This window comes from Amblyomma maculatum, chromosome 8, assembly GCF_055883805.1.
Source record: "Amblyomma maculatum isolate TAMU_Amacu chromosome 8, ASM5588380v1, whole genome shotgun sequence".
Taxonomy (NCBI): Eukaryota; Metazoa; Arthropoda; class Arachnida; order Ixodida; family Ixodidae; genus Amblyomma; species Amblyomma maculatum.
In genome coordinates this window covers 57,078,470-57,097,251 of record NC_139351.1, presented here as the reverse complement: position 1 = coordinate 57,097,251, position 18,782 = coordinate 57,078,470, and the positions used below count along the sequence as shown (strand labels likewise).

Here is an 18,782-nt window from a genome sequence, read left to right as displayed (position 1 = left end):
GAAGATGAGCCCGATGAGCCAATGTCTGCTCAGCCGTCTTCGTTTTCGCCGAGGAATCAGAAAAGCACTTTGTTCTTCCGCGAAATGTGGCCGTGATGTCAATGTATCCTCGTGATTTTTATACCACGTGAGGGCCGTATCCGTGAAAGAGAAAACGACATTCGCCACTTGGTCAATATTGTCCCACTTTTTATAGCGGCTCACTCGTTGGTAGTGGGTCAGCCATTCATCCACGTCATCGCCAGCTGCTTCCGCAAAGGAGCGGGGCTCTCGGTAATGCGGCCAGGAACCGCTGGGTGTAGGTCTAAGTGGGAATTTTCTATCCCGGGACGTTTTGGACTCTTGAGGTGGTAGGCTGACAAGACGTCGACTACGTCGAGGCTCGGGTTGATGCAGCCTTCCAGACTAAGATGTAACGGGCCGACGGTCACCACGAGTATGAGCGCTAAAAGACTTTCGCCTTAAAACTTTCTTCCCCTAGGTGAAGGGAGCTTTGCCGGCGCCGTCGAATAGATCATATTAGGTAGATGTGCTATGTGTGTCAATATAGATATATTGTCCCAATATGTAACTCAATGTGTAACGCTGGGACTTACTGCCTCCAATACAGTTTCTAGGGGGAAGAGTCGGCTGAAATTCTTGCACCATTGAAAGATGACGAAGTAGAGAGTGGGAATACTTCCTCCACTCGCAGGCAAGGGGCGTGACATAAGCAGCAAGTGGGCTTCTACGGAAGAATATACACAAAGAAATGGCTCCTTACAGCTAGTAATGATTTATAATCTATACGGGCATGACTAAAGAAAACGTTATATGACTAGGAATGACCCGGGAGAAGTTGAAAGGGTTATGAATGAATCAGGGAAAACGAAAATAACTGAGAATGAGCCATACAAATATGAATATGTCTAAGAAAGACTATGAAAGCTGCCGAGCCACGTATCTAAGCAAAGTTTTTCAGCAATTGGTTAAATAACAATTGGCAAAACTCCTTTAAAAATACAATACATGGCAATATATGTGCAGGAATATGGCGACTTGCTAAAAAGTATAAGGTAAGCAATAAAAAGCAACACGACCTAATTGTAGCGGAATTTCATCATATAGTAATAATTAGGCGCCCTTTTAACCTATTGAACAAAGTTGCTTCTGCGCAGCTTGCAGTGTATGCAGGGAAGCATTCATACGTCTGCACATAACGGTTCGAGAATCATGCGCCTTAGGAAAGAAAATGTGGAGAAAAACAAAATGAAAACGAAAAAGAAATAAAATGCACGCTTCAGGAAGTATACGCATGCAGGCGGTCCGGAAACACCCACCAGGCACGCGTGTTCGGACAACTTTGCTCCGATAAATTCGTGATGTGGTTGATATTGGCATGATATTGGCCCTGCTGTCATATTGGCATTATTCTCCATTTCTTTCGCAGTACCCTATACAGCGCGCCTTTCCTTCTGGCTTTTATTTCCACGTATCACTCACGATGGATTTGTGTTTGGATCCGTATGTCTGTATTTCACCGAGTTCTTGCTTCGTCAACGCAAGCTTCTCAAGTCATGCGTCTTTGCCGATAGAAACTGATAATTCTACCGCATGCCTCCATTGGCGCATCGCACTCTTGCTCAATCTCGAGCATACGCAGTGAACAGTGAAGATAAAAGTCACTGCTGAAAAAATGGACGTCATCAGTACCATTCTGAATTCGGCACTGAACAGCAGCGCTGGCAGCATGGTCGAGGCACAGAAGCCGTCACATTTTACTATCCCTGGCGTATTCGTCGCGTCTATCGATGTGCCCGAACCGGTCAACAGTTTGAAAGTCGAAATGCCAAAGTTCACGGATCCTTGTGAGATCGGCAACTACTCGCTGGTAGGGGAGAAGCGCGAGTGTGTCGACGGCACCGAGCAGCTGAAGTATCTGCAGATGCCGAGAAATCCTAAAAACCTCAGCTGGGACCTGAACCCTGGCTACGAGGAGGCAGTTCGACTTGACCGCTCTGTACACGAGAGGCTGGATAACCTACTTCACTGGATTCTTCGTAACAAGGACAAGCTCGCTCTGGACCAAGCCTCGGAGCCCGCCGAAGAACTTCCGAGGAAAGAACGTCAAAGGCGAGTGTTCGCTTGTGCACATTTGTAGGCGACCGCTGTTAACAGCGTGTACAGTATTAGGTATCATTGGTGCGCTCGAAGGAGAGCCCCATGATTATTTTATAAAATTACTGCACTTTCTGTTCAGGCGTAGCTAATCGCCAGACGCGCAGTATGCTCTGCCGCCTAAACAGTTCTTTAGCACTGCCTAATACGGTTCACTAGAGGCCATTCTGAACGCAGCACAACAGTCACATTCTTCTTGCATGCAGTGCGCCTGGTGCCAATGCTGCTTCTCGCTTTTTATCCACTTCGTTCGCACACATTTCAAGTCATGGGTATGGGTCATATCCTCAATGCCGTAGAATGATAGCACTTATATTGGTCCGCTTTTACCTCAACCTACCGACACTAAACTAAACGTACGAGCGAACTGCGCCACAGTAAAGCGTTAAACGTAAACAATATTCTTCGCAACGATACGTAGCTATAGTCGAAAGACTTATGGTGCCAATTAAAGCAACCCAAACGGCAGTGCTCCGCTTTTCCGACTATTCCAACTCATTGCGAGTTACTGATGATAAAAACGGGGTGAAAGCGAAATACTCTCTCGAGTGTTTCTTGGTAACAGTGTAGAAACTTGGTGCAGCGTTTGTCCTGCCTGAAGCACGTTTGCGGTACAGAGGCCAAGGGCAGGCTGCTTTGCATACTTAAATGCTGTGGTCACAGCCAAGCAGCGCGCATTTGGAATTCATTGCGTTTAGCTTGCCGGAGACGTACGCCCTCCCACTTTTCTAACTCGAACGCACGAGCGTCGACCGCCGAGTCGATAAGCGCCGTACGACGGAACACCGCGGCGAAATAAGCGAGAATGCGCGCAATGAGCACTCCGGTGCAGCTGTGCTCTGCCAAGCTGTTACGGGAACCGGATCCAACCCAACCTGTTTTTTTTTGTGCGTTATCGCATTTCCTTTTGTTTTCTGCATGCCACTGTGGAAACGATGAAAAAAGGCCACGTGGTACCACCTGCCTTCCTGTATTAGAGTAAGATGTGAATTGATAAGGGAAGTAATTGATAAGCGAAGTAAGCTAAGAACGTTTAATGGGCACAGGAAAGTGCTACGTGACCCATAGAAAAAAGAAACAATGTTGATACGATGCAGTATAATCATCGGGTGTATATCGCATTCCATCCAGCGCTAGCGCTACCACCTGACCGCTTATTTATAACCTGATCGAAGCGTTCAGAAAAAAAAATTACGAGGGACTTTAGCGACTAAAGTAGTGAAAGGCGAAAACCTGAGACGTCCCATCTTGTCTAGCGTTCCTGCCATCTGCAATCCCACACTTCAACGCGTGCCAAATAACGGTACTCGACAGCTACCGCAAAAGCAGGACACACTTTGTCCACGATAGTATGATCCATTAAATACTTTCGCTCTAAAAAAAAAGATGATGAAGGTAGTGGTGCTTAAAAGAAGCAGGGGTGAGGTCCCGTTCCAGAACAGCCTGGCAAAGGACAGCTGCACCGGAGTGCTCACTGCGCGCACGCGCGTATTCTCGCTCGTTTCGCCGCTGTGCGCCGTCATACGGCGCTTATAGTCTCGACGGTCGACGTTTGGGCTTCCAGGTTAAAAAAATGTGGGAGGGTGTACTCATGTCGACGTATTTCGGTTCAACGTATGCTTCTTGCACGCCCGCATTAACAGTGGTGGGAGCAACCGCCGCCACTGTGTTGCAGGCGTATGGCAAACTGGAATACATCTGCGCAGTAAGTTTCCGGTAAGCAAAAAAAAAAAAAAAACCCTAGTAATGCCCACGGAGCTTCACATAGCACACTGCAGCACCGGAAATCGCCTTGTCAGTACGAACGTCTAAGAGCAAGCATTCGCTTTAACCTAGCGCACATAGAGCGCTGCTCTAGAACTCTTTCGTCCATTTATAGTGCTAGAGCTTTCAGAGAATGTGTGATATCCATTTTTTTTTTTTATTGAATGGACAGGTTTTCATTTGAAGTACAAAGCAGAGCTCTAACTCATGTTTTCAGCTAGCCACGCGCGGTGGTTGCGCGGAAAAGGAAACGTTTATATCTAAGGTATAAACACGTGTAGGGCTCGACGGTCATGGCGTCCTACAGGATAGTCACGATGACACACTTATTATCAAGCGACTTTATCGCCGCCGTCCTCACGGCCATTGAGGCTTATCGGGAAATAAAGGCAAAGTTATTTGTTCAAGGGCTATCTGATTTTTGTTCATGCTATAATTATCCTTCAGTATGACTTGACCGGCTTGCCAATACTCAAAGCAGCGCTGGCTTCTGCTCATTAGAAGGGCCTATTTTTAAAGCATTTGCTTGCTGATTGAAACTGCCATGATAAGCATTCGTTTATTCGCCAGTCTTGTGTTTGTGTGGCCGTGTTCGACAGAGCGCTTCATTGGTCTTCCAGTATCAACGGTGTGCAACTTTAATCTTTGTTATGTAGCAGATATCAAACTCGGCAAGTCACAGTGAATGACAAATATAAAAGAAGCAGTAATAATGAGCCGCGATAATTTGCCTATCCTTGTGTGATGACTTGCTGCTGACGCTTTATAGTTTCCTTCCCTTCGTTATCCCAGCGCAGGTTTCCGTGTCGGCGAGCATGAAATCCGCACTAAGTTTTCGCGAGCACTGTTATCCAGCGAAACCTAAGTAAATGGCCCTTTTAATCGACCTTGTCTGTCGACGCAGTCCTGCTATCATCTGTTCGGCCTTGCCTGTTCGCACTGCCTCTTATTCGCGCCACTCCTGCCGCACGGGCAGTGGCGCGAAGATTTTTGACGACTGTACTATGGCGCGTGGGTGGAGGCCGCTCGCACACCCACACGAAGCCAAAAGACACATGGCAGAAGAGACCCACGCTTCGGCAGTTTTGCACGGTGGCGACCAGTGCTCTGTTACTGCTGTTTATAACACTTATAGTGGTTCCATTGCACCTCGTTTTTAAGAAATTGACTCCGTGTAGCTTAAAAACAAGGGAACATAAATAGCACCCGTTTTAAATTAAAATGCAAATTATGGAAAAACCGCAGATTGTAAAGCGGGTGTTACAGAGATTATCGTTGCAACTACTCACAGCTTTCTCTCTATAACTAGGTGCAAGTCATTCTTAAACTCCCACAATGTTTGTCCGATGATGATGATTAAACCAATGCGAACGAAAAGCTCCATTAGCGGCCCATTACGGCCTTAGGCTGACGACCTGCACCCCATTTGGTCTTATGCGGCGTTCCTGGCATGCTGCCGTTTTCACTGAAATGATTTCGATATACAGTTCTTCGTCGAATGACGACCAGGTACCGACCCAAAATAGCTTCGCAGACATTTCTCGCATAATCACTGGCGGCGAACGGGGCTGCCGGCTAGCAACGGCAAATAGAAAGGTAGCCTTTAAATCCCTTACCTTTTTAAATGCATGCGTACGGGAAAACAGCACCCAACCAACTCGATCACCTTGCGGTGCTGGCTGCACCGAAATAAAAAATTTCTTAAAACGCGCCGCAACTTGGCAACGCCGCGGAGGTCATGTTTTCTTGCTTCATCGACTATGTAAAGCCTCGCCTATTTACTGTTAATTGTAGTTCAATGTGTTTCATTTGCAGACTTCGCGCAGACTTTGTCTGCCACAGGGGAGCACTGCTGCGGCTGGCGTGCACTCCGTACGATAAGTGGAGAGAGTGGCTTCTGGTGGCTTGCTGTTTTAGAGGCACCATCTACCTGTGCGCCTTCGAGACAGAGGACGAGCGCAATGAACGCATCAGGCAGGCTATGCACACTAAGGAATCCAAGCGCGAAGACCTCGTGCGCTTCTGGGGGTACAAGTTTCTTCAGTACGTGGTCAGCGGTGAGTCAAGTACCAGAGGTCATCTGCCTTTTTTTTTTGCCGTCGACTTCAGATGTTGTTCTTAAAGCCCGACCACCAGGTACATTGTTCTCACAAATGCTGCATCGTGTTTGGTAGAAGGGAGGAGAAATTGGAGTAGTTGTAGTGACAAAACATGAAACAGCTTCGTCTTGCCGATCCTAAACTAGAGTTTCGAAACAGACTGAAGGAGACGTTTTGAAAATAGGAGAGCGAAGCAGCCCTCTATGAAAAAGAAAAAGAATAGGTTAATATTAAAGGAGGTTTTTCGACCCCTTCAAATTCATCTGGAACTTTCAAAGCGTGTTCTCTTCAGACTTCGGTTTGCTGGCCTTTTGTGCAATGCTTCGCTATGGTTCGATGTTTGTCGCAGCGCGAATGACATTCAAAGTTTCCCATTTCGTGGCCTCGAAGATATTCCTGCGGGCAACCTTGAGTGTTTGACGTCACTGGGTGCACAACTGTTTACTGCGGGACAAAAGCATGAGCTTCTTTTTGACAATTTCAGGTATATTTCAGCAATTTCATGTAGAGTTTAGCTAGTCAGCACCTACATCATGTGATTTGTGGGAATCTTCTGGGCGTTAGGTACCAGATAGTGATATCAGGTTGGTCGGAACCTGATTTCGGTTAGTGAATTACTGTTTCCCAATTTCTGCTATGCTAAAATCCTTTACCACGGTACTTTAATTGATTTGCGGGATAAACATAGGGGACTCGCAATGCCGTGATACGATCATTTACGCAAAATGCTCAAAATATTTCAGGACTTGGCCCTTAAGGAATGGAAGCGTGGAGAATGGGCCAGGGAGCAAACGCAGCTTGATGAAATACTAGTGAAATCGAAAAGGGGAAATACGGGATGGTGTACGTAATGCAAGTGCAGGGTACTCGATGGCCGCTATTTCAGACTGGATATTTAGGGAAGGTAAGCGTACATAGGGGGGGGGGGGGGAGCCAAGTAGAACTTCATTAGGACCCTTGAGTAAATACGGTGAGGACCAGGAGGCACAGGATGGGTTCATTTCAGAGATAATTGGAGAGGGTTTTGCCGTATCGTTTATTCGGGTTAATGATGATACATTTTAGACTCAACACGAAGCCAGAGACATCGCCCATTTTTCCGCTTTTTTTTCAGCACCTTATTATGCTGAAAATTTCGCCATGCTGACAGCATGTCTGAGGGACACACCGAGACAGTGGTGTGTGAAGTAATTGGGCGATTATTTGATGAGCTGTGCTTTGGCTGCATACAGGTGAAGTCAATCATTGTGCTGAATGATTTGAAGACCCTGTGTGTTGCCGTATTGCTAAGTCTGACAGTATTCATCGGCACAATAATAGGAGGCCACTCTTTCAAAGAAACAGCATTACTTTGCCTCGAAGGCATATTCATTGAAGTTTATGCGGACGCGTAGTACAACTTTGAGTTGACGTATATCTCACTGCAATGCTAAAGACCCTCCTGTCATTTAATGCTGATCCTTTGCACCCTAAAAAAGCCCAGTAATGAGATAGAGGTGTCACCAAGTTTTGGATATTTTTTAAGCCACACTTTACTGAGGCATGGTCGATCTCGACGGAGAGCGCGCACTCTTTTCTACGACCACTTTTACTTCATTATGCCTCATTTTATATCTAGTAGATTGCAAATATTAGACGTTGATTACGCGGTCTTTGTACGAACCATAAGGATCGAAACCTAAGGACTTTCAATTGCAATATATACGGGTGAGTCGGGAACCGAGCGTGCGCTTTCCATGCGCGTGAACTGCAGTAGCAGGGGCGGTGGGGTGACAAGGTGGCGACCCCATCGAGGTGCGGCGGGAGGTGAAAACAGACCTCATTGCGGAGGCGGTAAGCACCACGCTCTCCCTTGAGTCTGAACGTGATAGATAACACTCTTTGCCGCTATCCCGGAGGCTAGTCAAGAATCGATTCTCTTAACAAATGCGTTCGACAATACAGTATTTTTGGTATAACTTCACAGGACTGCATTCGCCAGCTTAACGCATTTTAATTGAAGTCTTCTTTTCAACAAAGGCATTTATTATTTGCTAGAGCAGCAGAAGGAATTTTTAATTTAAATCCCACTCATGAAACCCCTTTGAGCAGGTGAATGGCATGGTTAAATGCCAGTGTAGCGTTGGCGCCACGTGTATGATGCAGATGAGCCCGGCGCCAGCCCAGACGTGGACGCTGTGGTCCACGAGGGAGACTCGTACTGCGTGGTGGTGCGGAGGCAACTAGGGTCGCATACGCTCGTCTTCGACGCCGAAGTTAGTGCCATCGATCCCAACGTCCGAGACAGCGAGCGCCACCAGGAGGGCTCCATGGCCGCCTACGTCGAGCTCAAGACCTCCCGAATCAGCAACACTGCAAATCAACGCCGCAATTTCCGCCAGTGCGTGGCAGCTGAGTGTTACTTCCCACTGTTTTTCGGGGCCCATGGGATTGCTTGGCTAGTTATTGTTTGTTCGAGAATAATTTTTGCCACAAGTGCACGCAACAACAAATGTTTTGTTACTTTTGCTACAATACCTGAAGACAATATTTTTAACTGACGGCGCAAAATGGTCCTTTTTCTTACGAAATCTGTACCGATTCCCCATTTATTGGACAATTTTGTTTCATGTATTTACTAATGTGTAAGCATTATATGGCTATGTAGGTAGGTTTCGCGTAGGAATGACCCTGCCGGTGCTGCAAAAAAGGAACTAGTTGGTATATCGGAATAGAGTGGTACCATAAGATAGGTCGTCAAGGAAAGGTGTGAAAGGGACGAAACGATTGATTTGGGTTAATTAGGTAAATTCAGTAAAATCAGCCAGACGTCAAAATAGCAGGGAGGAGTAATATGGACGTCCAAAGTGGTTCAAGTGGCACTTGACATCCAGTGACGGAGCCGTAACTTCCGTTGCGGGAAATCTGACAGGTTTGAACGTGATTGAGCGGGAAAGGCCATTATTTGCGTGCACAAATGGGTGGGAATGATCAGAAAGTGTGTGAAGAGAGGCAATCAACAAACTGCGGTCTGAAAAATTCCGACAGCACTGTTGAATCTGCAGTGCGGAAATAGGAAAGCTTGAGCGCTGCTGCTGCATACGGTACGTCGCGCGCCCCTTGTCGAGCACAACCATAGTTCTGTTGAACGCATCAACGTTCACCCAGGTTCTATAATTGGTTTACAGGAAAAGAAAGGTGCAGTATCGGTCACTTGCGGAATCCCGCTGACACAACTCGCGGACAACATAGCAACAATCAGGGTTACGCATTTCTCAGTGCGCATTCTGCAGTGGTCTCGGAAACTTTTCAAGTCGTTACAAGCAGTTTATAAGAGAAGTCATTAATTTGTCTATTTCAGTCATTCAATGCCGGAGGGAGTGTTTCCTGGCAGTTTTTGCGATATCGTTGCTGCGCAAAATGAGGGAGCAGCCTGGGTTTTGCAGCCTTATATTCTTTGTTTTGAGTTTGCTGTGTGCTGCTCTCGTAAAATGCTCCGAGCGTGTACTTGGTAAAACGAATTTGTTGCAAAGTAAAGGTGAGCAGAAAGGTGGGATGTGGCAGCCGGAATAAAGTTTTCAAGTACCTCAAGTGGCCCTCTTAAGGAATTTGCACGTATCTGTGCCTGACAGGCTACATATATGTCACAGGCACAAGTCAGTGATGCGAGCAACGGAGTGTGCGAGGCCAGCGAAAACGCCTTAGGTATTGTCCCTCAATTTGTAAATGTTTTCCATCTTAGCCAGGGGTGAGAGGCGCGGAGTGAACCAGGCGATGTGGATTTGCAATGTCCACTTATTGAAGCTGGCATTTTGGATGCAAGGGATGGAAGCTGCGTATAGGACGCCTCAAATGACCCAACCTAGAGTTAGAGTAGAGTCTTGCTTCTTCAAAATATTCGTACCTTACTCCGCCGATGCTGGCACCTTCGCTTAAATCAGTCTCATTTCATGAGAATTGAAAGGAATCGTTGGGACGCTTCTGAAAGAGGCTGATTGGAAAGGAGTGCTATAGACAGTTCACGGGTGCTTCAAAAAGATTCGAATCGGCTTAAACGATGAATATTCTTTTGTTGAATGTAAATTGCTCTCATAGGCACCATTATCTGCCTTTAGAACTACCGCATGGCAAACCTAGCTATTATCTTGTTGCTTGCGCAGCAGTCTACACACATTTTGCAACGACTCACTTGAGTTTCACAGAAAAACGCTGCACCCTATATTCGTTTTTTAAATAGTGGTAACTTCCGCATACCGAGAGAGATGTCTGGCATATAATTTCTGAATTTTTTTCTTAGCAGGCAAACTATATATGTAGTCGTCTACATATTTTAATTCGTATCTCATTGCAAATTGGCAAAAAAAGGTGCTCTGTGAGGAATAGCTGCCTCTGGCACTACATTGTTGATGTTTTGCTTCCAAAATAATAATTTCATGAAACGAAATTTACGGCAGAGCAACTTGCGCATGACATAAGTGATGAAGAAAATTAGATATATCTCATATTTAGCAGCTTGAACTCTCAAGAAACACTCCCTTAAATTTCTGACAGGCTGGTTCGATTTTTGAACCATGCCGTGAGGAACGTATGGACATTTCTTAGGTTTGTTTGATTGAGTTTACATATTTTGACAAAGCCTAAAGTGAAATACGACAGGGACTTCTCTCTCACATCCGTAGTTTTGGCGCTCAGGATTCGCCAAAATGCGACGGACACAGACGAAGTAGCCGGGCTCTCTGATGTCGCATACTCAAACACGTACAGTTATTTCACTTTGGTTACTGTTTTAGTGCACAAATATTCTTATTGATGAGTGATATATTTTTTGTTGTCAGGAGAGCGGTATCCGTTTGAAGCACAACAACTTCTGTTGGTCCTCAAGGGGTTTCAGGTGGTTTAAATTAACCCGAAGGCGCTGTCAATCTGTGCATTTCTTATAGCGCAACCCCTTCGGGATGTTGAGTCGATATTTGTGTTCACGTATCGCAGACACAAGCTTCTCAAGTGGTGGATGCGGTCGTTTCTGGCTGGCATTCCCAGAGTGCTTTGCGGCTTCCGCAACGATGAGGGCACTGTGAGCAAACTCGACGAGTTCACTCTCGATGAAATTGTGCGACAAGCTAAGGTTGGTGGCGCACCATTATTGGTTTTTGTGCCTCTTTTCTGTTACGCCTACATAAACTTGCACCGCCTACGCTGTGTCCTGTGTTGACCCGTGTTTAATTCTCCAGTTCCTTTCTTTACGTCTTCTGGTCTCTTGTGCTGGTCTGTGTCTGCACTGTTACACGCAAGATGCTTAACCAATATTTGAGGAAAACGTTGCTAGGAAGCTGAAATCCACGAAAAAAAACTTACTTTCACTCTTCCTCCCAGCATGAAATAATACTGTCCAAAGCAAGCTATAATATGGGCGAGAGCCGGCGTGCATATATTGCTTTCCCCAGAACAATGACAGTGTAGTATATGGTAGGGGTAACATTAAGAGATAGGAAGCATGCAGCGTGGGTCAGATAAATAACTCAAGTTACCGACATTCTAGTGGAAATTAAGAAGAAATGGGCATGGGCAGGACATGTAGTACGAAGAGAGGATAACCGATGGTCGCTTAGGGTAAAAAACTGGATTCCAAGGGAACGAAAGCGTAGCAGGGGGCGGCAGAAAGTTAGGTGGGCGGATGAGATTAAGAAGTTCGCAGGGGTCAAGTGGTTGCAGCTAGCACAGAACCGGGTTAAGAGGAGAAATATGGGAGAGGCCTTCGCCCTGCACTGGGCATAGTCAGGCTGATAATGATGATGATGATATGCTTCTCCAATCCTTTTTCCCACCTTCCTCTTCCTCCTTTCTGTCTTTCACTTGTCCACTTGAAATGTATCGCCAAAACCACAATCGACTTCAGTCGTCAAATCACATGGAGCACGCTCAAAAAGGCCTCCAATAACAAGTGTCCACGATGAGCATGGAACTCATGCAATTAGTGTGATTCATGATCTAGGTACACAGCGTTGTAGAAATTTTCTGCGACCGTTAACTCTGTGTAGTGATCGTCCTCTTCAGGCTATTGTAGACACGGTAGAAGCGGTACAGCAACTTATCCGAACGCATTCGCAACTGTCAAGACAGGTGTTTTGACGCATCACCGTAAACAATCAAAAAGTATTTGTGAACGCTTCTAGAGCTCTGCTACACCGCCTTCATTACGCACACTCAAGAAAAGCCCAAGAAATCACCCTGGCAAATATGCAGTAGGCATTAGGGATTGCATGGGGATATTCGGGCAGCATCAGGATAAAAGATAAAATTGCCATGGTTTGAAGGAAAACACTTCTTGAATAAAGGAACTCGTAAAATTTGAGCCCTCATGCTGTGTAGGGCCGCATTCCGAAGCCTGATACCTATGCCAGTAGCATTGGCATCCAATTATTATATGACCATGTTGTGATCATTAGTGCTACAGCGACTTACTGGGCTCAACCAGACGCCCGACACATGCGTCTAAGAAAGCTTGATCGAACATTTAAATTTACTGTTCCGCGTGATATTCCGCGTCATCAGACATGCTTGATACATCGACTTCGTTTAAACGTGGCTTTCACGCGCAAGTACTTACATTTAATTGGACAGATGGACTCACCGGAATGTTTAACTTGTGGCATCCCAGAGACTGTGGACCATGTATTATTGGTGTGCCCAGAGTATGCGAACGAAAGAAATGTGCTAGCTGCTTCCTTGAAGCGTTTAGACAAGAGGCCTCTGTCGGAGGAACTGCTGCTGGGCGCTTGGCAGAACAAGGGGAAGGGCATCCAGGCAGTGCGCGCTCTTTGCCGTTATTTGAGCGCCAGTGGACTTGATTCACGTTTGTAAAGCAAGCTGCTGTGTCTGTATATATATTTCATATGCCTTCTCCCACATCGTCACCCATCATGACCTTCTTTCTTCTCTCCTTCCCCTTCCCCAGTGCAGAGTAGCAGGCCAGATTTGAATTATTCGGGCCAACCTCTCTGCCTTTTCCTATCAATAAATCCATCTATCTATCTATCATTAGTGCGGAAAGTGAGACATAGTAGCCTTATTTTGTTCTCTTTAATGCATTCCGCATTCGTTATCACTGCGTTTTAGAGGCTCTCGATGTCAGTGTCATTCGAGTTACCGCAAGTCCTGCAATCGTTGTATATTACTTATAGCACTATCCAATAACAGAGTGATGGTTTATCGGAGCGCGCGCGCGTCTTACACGATTGACCATAACAACAAAATATATTTAATGTAACACAAATTTATGGCGCTGAGAAAGCAGCGATTGCAGATTTTATTGAATAACGATGTGTTGTCACAAACTACAAACTGCACGTTATAGTTCATTGCTTTCATGAGAAACGGAAAGTTGTGCCGGCCTGGTAAGACCTCAAGTGATTTTATTGCTTGCTTCTCTTACAATGCAGAGTTCGTGGTCTGGAGAGGTTTGCATGCAGTATTGCGACTTGCTTCTGTCCTCCATCAAAAAGCACGTCAAAGAAGACAACCCAGGGTCAGTTCACTCTGTTTTGCTCTATTTCTCGTCCCTCGGATCGTTTGCAAATTTCTGGTGAAATGTTCTTAAGCAAAGCACAGGAAAGTGCATAGCTGGCAAGCCAGCGGTGGAATTTAAAGTGCTGGCTGTACCAATAATCACACGAAGCTCTGAACAACTGCCTGGTATCTTTTGTGCTTGGTCGACGTATTAGGGCTGTACTCTCACTTGGCATGACAAATATTAACTTGGTCGCCCAAGAAAGCGTCGGAGATGTGAGAATGTATGGTACATCACAGCTGATGAGAAATGACGAGGAGAATGTTCGCGATGAGCCACTACTCTGGGAGCACGCATCACGTCCGTTAGGTAGGATCCTGGCAGTCAAGTTTGCTGCAACGTCGTCCTATGCGTGAATACAGCTTTGTCGCGGGTGTCTTAACCACGTAATGCCTACGTTTTGAGAATGCTAGACATCTTTGATATACTGGAGCACATTCCAAAAATGTAGGCAGCTAGGTGGTTATTGATAGGTGTTCTGCGTAGTTAATTTTAGCTATCATTAACGAGTTACTGAAACTGAAGCACAGTAAAACCGGCCTTCAGAACCGATAGTCTCGAATTAAGACTGATGCTCTGAAGTGCTTTGCAGTCTTGCGATCCCAAGAACCTTAATCTTTTCAAATTTTGTATAGCACTTGGTGCAGTTTTTGAGAGTAGCAGTTGTATGCATGCATTTTTTCCTTCCGTAACAATGCGCACAAGTAATGAATTAAAGCCTTAGTGCGGTTGTATTGAACTACGGTTGCCTAATCTTACAGTTGTGGTACTTTCACCGAACGCATCTGTCAGCATCGGTTAAGAACACAAGGAGGATATAGGAGTGGTGAAGAATGTATGCCTTCTATGTTACCACGGTCGAGGTGTTGCAGGTTGAAACTCTCACCCGAGGTTGCTTGCTCTCTGTGTGCGGAAGGAAATCAAGGGAGGGGCCGGTGAATTTAGTGCCTGATGTAATGTTGTGCAGATCAATATACTGTTGTTGTGTTGTTGAAGGTGGGTATGTGACACCAATTTAAAGCAGAACAAAAATAGACAAGCACGCCCGCACGACAAAAAAACAAAAATAAAGAACAAAGTGGGTGACCAATAACCCAAGAGGGAGACGAGGCGTCTTGATGGGTGTACGCATTTGTATTGATTGCAGATATTTTGGGCACCTTTGTACAGAGTCGCTGCAACAACACGACACAGGTATGGCACGAGGTAGAAAACGCGGGTAAAAGGAGCTTAATGGGATGTTCAGTGCGCGAGTGAAAATGAAGCTCAGGGAGTCAAACCGAAAGGACATGAAGAAGAAAAAAGAAACTAAAGCGGAAGGTATAAACGAAAACGTCACTGTAAAGACAGTCTATTACAGTTTTATCCAAGAAAACATGCCAATCCCGGTTTAATGCATACGAACCAATACAAAGAGAGCATATTTCCTTAATAAGGAATGTCATTCAGTGGGACAGTGCAAAGATCAACACAAGCTTTCGTTTATAATGACGCTGAAGACTACCTAATTCTGGAGCGCCACCCTCGGCTGTATGTCTATACAATGACAGCTTGTATTCATCTTAATCACTGTCCCACTGAGTGACCAATAGTTACTAGCTGTGAAGCAGTGAAAGTTTAATGATCGCAGATGTTTGTGCAATTTGTGCCTGATGTGCTGCTCTAGCGTCAAGAAGCGACCAACAAATAGGGTCTGCTAAACAGTGAGCGCTAGGTGCTTTTCGTGGCTCTTCGTCTGCTCGTACCAACTGGATGCCGTCTGTTATGCGTGGCACATGCAGGGTAGTCTACCTATTTTACTACGAGAAGCCGTCATTGTCGTCATCATCGTCATCGTCGGGGCCGTCGTCATCGTCGCGGCGGCCGTCATCGTCGTCGCCGCCGCCGTCGCGTAGGGTAGTCTGCAAGCGCCTCGTGGAGCCGGGGGAGTATTTTGTGCTGCCCGAATGGTACCTTCAGGCATTCGATACCCCGTGAGGCACATCTGTATCTGCTGCAGCCATATGTACCTGCTGATTTTATGAAAATTGTTTTAGAACGAATATTGTTGTAAATGAATTCGAAATTATGTCATTTTTACTAAATTTTTATAAATTAGAGCTCATCTTAAATATAAGTTCACTTTCATGTACATCTACTTTTCTCTTTTTTGAGCATTTTACATATGATCTGTGTCGCGAGCTGGTAAGAAATATGTTCTGTAATCGTGCCTAACTGCGTGCCATTTGGAATGTCCTGATATGAGCGTATAAATATGTTATAACGTAATTATGCTGCCTCTCATACACCTTGAGATATAGGGTACCGAAGCTTCAGAAATTGGAGGGAATGTTTTTCCCTGAGAAATAGGTGCTTAAAAATCCGATAACTCAAGTTCTGCGATGAGAGGATGATAATGAAGCAGCAGAGATAGACCAAAAGAAATGCTGTTGCTAGTCAAGCTTATCGTACTCTGCCAAGAGTTTGTGATGTGTCTGGAGCGGTGACATCTAAGCCGTCCAGAGACGTTTGTGACAAAGGGGGCCTTAACACAATTACTTCATGTGATTGTGGATTCTCGCTTGTTTCTAAATAATTTTCGGATCGGCTCGCTACATGCGTGAAGTGCCATTGTGCTTCCCCCATTCACACACTCTCAAAATGCCGTTTTTGTGGCACAATGTTGTAGCACAGGTGAGACGATGTGATGAATCCTCGACTGATCAACAAAACAAGATGAAACCACTTTTCATGAGTACCACGTAAATTTTCCTTCAGTGTGTGGTGATGCTGAAAGTTAAGGCTCTGAGAGACAATGCTACAAACGGATCACACTTTTATTCATACGAACAACTGCACATTGTGCAGCGCTCCATTTTTCTGTCATATGCATTTGTCGATTTCAGGAGATATTTCTTGTGTGAAATAAATGATATCCCAAATCACAAACTTTCTGTCAGTATTGTATTGTGCGGAGGAACCAAGCCTTCTGAGGTGTGTGTTTTATCAACCTGTTGTGTATATTGTGGCAAATCTTGGGAAGTTATGGAGGAGCGCTGCACAAGGGTGAAGTGGGTACGCCTCAATTCGCAGGTCGAGCCAGCGTTTCGACAACTGGACTTGTCTTCTGGGCGTTTCGATATGTCCACTTGTCGAAACGTTGGCTCGACCTGCGAACTGAAGCGCAGCCCCTTTGCCCTTATTCAGTGCTCCTTCATACCGTGTAAACAATCTTGTTCCTCACGTTCTACCCAAATTTTGGCAAGTTTAGATAGCTTTAAACTACTTTTCACTAGAGGCTTTAGCAAATCGGCGTCCTTGGGACTGCGGCACCACAAGAGGCACATTTATTATTAAAACTATAGGCAAATTAAAACAATTATTCCTAAGGATTTTTGTAATACAACAAATCAGAAATTGCTCCACAATCAACAGCTATATTTTCACTAAGTTTGGTTGCAAATGTTTTCAAACTATCCTAGCTACGACTGAGCAGAACCTTTTAGACCCTATCCAATATATTAGAAACTGTCCGCATAATATATCGGCAGAAGTTGGTTCCCTTGTGACGTCCTTTCCTCATGCTCCGTGTCACCGTAAAGTGTGACCGGAAATTGTCCCCTAGAAAATGCCCTTCACATTGATACATAAGGAGAAAAATCGCTTCGTGGCGAAACGCCGATTCACAATCCCTTTTATTCCCAGCTGAGCACGCTGACCACTACTCTGCATCGGGCTCTCTTGTCTGGAGTAAGGACGCCGCAGGGAGCTGAAGAAAACAGCGGTAGAAAGCAGGAAAAAAATAGTATAAAATCGGCAATTTTAAAAAGCTGCCTCGGACCACAGGACACCGTCCATTTCAGGTGACGCCATCCGCAAGGGGCGCTAGCGGCCATCACGGAATGGGGTGCCTCGATGCACACACCCCTCTCTGCCACTGCCACTACGCGGAGCATGAAGACATCCTTTGAAAGGGTCGGTGCCGTCTCCGCGAGGGCGCTGGCCGTGTTTGCGCCCACTTCGCGTTTTTCCTGCGTCAGTTTCACGTAAGGCGTCGTGTTTCCCTACGATGCATGCCGGGGTCTTCCATGTCAGCGTGCACGAGAGCAAGGATCACTCCTGAGCTGGCTGGACGATGTTTGCATTTCGTATGCATCCAAAGAGAAGGACCTGTGGGTTATAAATGTGAAACGGGACAAGCGGCTGCCTACTGAGAATTCACACCTATCCAGTGTGATTACAATATTGCTTGTTTAGTTTCCTTGCTTTTTCTCATAATTACGTGCACAGCTTTAAATTAATACCTAAAGTGTGCATGTGTCTTGAAAACAACGTTAGCGATTTTGTAGGCATTAACATTTCTTGCATGCTATTATCGTTTATGACAATATGCATCGCGTAATCGTGTACTGTATTTAAAATGCTTTACCAATGTATACTTCAGGGCGCGCAGCTGCGGACAAGAATCGCATATTTCGTCTACAGCGAATAAGTTGCAACGAATAAGGCAGCTTGGATCTGAACAGAACACACGAAATACAAGCGTGCGTTGCAGTCGCGCAGGGATCTTTATGCTCTGTCCCTGTGCCGCTCATAACACATCCTATAGCTCCAAATGCCTCTGTTATGGTTTAAAGAGATCATTACTATGCAACTTTTAGCCGAGCTCCCGAAAAAAAATAAGTTAATGTGTCAAGGCTGGTTGACAAATTAGTAATGTTTAAGTCAAAGATAACATTTAAATGTGTGGAGCTGTTGGTGCAGTGAAGACAGTGTATTTATAGCGGACTCTTAGAAGGTATAAGACTGTGAATAATGACTGACACTTACTAACTCTTACGAATTAGTTACAGAAATTTATGCGGATTAAAATTATTCAATAAACTAAACATTGATTTAGAATGACGCAGACAAATTAGGTTGGATTATTATAGCGCTGCAAAATTGATGGCTGCCGAAAATAAATGATCAAAATAGAGTTCCTCAAACAAACGGTCACTCAAATGAGCTACTAAAATTAGTTGTGAAGGCCTTCAATGCGGTAATCATTCGGTTAAGCGCGGTCGGAACGCGTATACTTCCGCATCTTTTCCAAATAAATTGCCACTAAAGAATTATGTCGCTCAAGTGCCTTTCCATCGTTTTCGTATGCAATGACTAAAAACTGTCGACCAGCTGGTTTCATTCGAGTTGGCGACTTACTTCGATACCAATTTCTTAGTGTATTCGCCTCTAAA

The 18,782-nt window shown here is 45.3% G+C and overlaps 1 protein-coding gene across 1 annotated transcript; it reads left to right on the top strand.

Moving 5' to 3' along the window:
• Positions 1-1,466: 1,466 nt before the first annotated feature.
• LOC146181212 (decapping and exoribonuclease protein-like) lies at positions 1,467-16,486 on the top strand. Its single transcript, XM_084576293.1, has 6 exons — positions 1,467-2,112; positions 5,737-5,978; positions 8,166-8,400; positions 10,989-11,124; positions 13,439-13,524; positions 15,348-16,486. The coding sequence occupies exons 1-6, from the start codon at positions 1,676-1,678 to the stop codon at positions 15,541-15,543; spliced, it is 1,332 nt and encodes a 443-aa protein (XP_084432419.1). The 5' UTR covers positions 1,467-1,675; the 3' UTR covers positions 15,544-16,486.
• Positions 16,487-18,782: the final 2,296 nt, after the last annotated feature.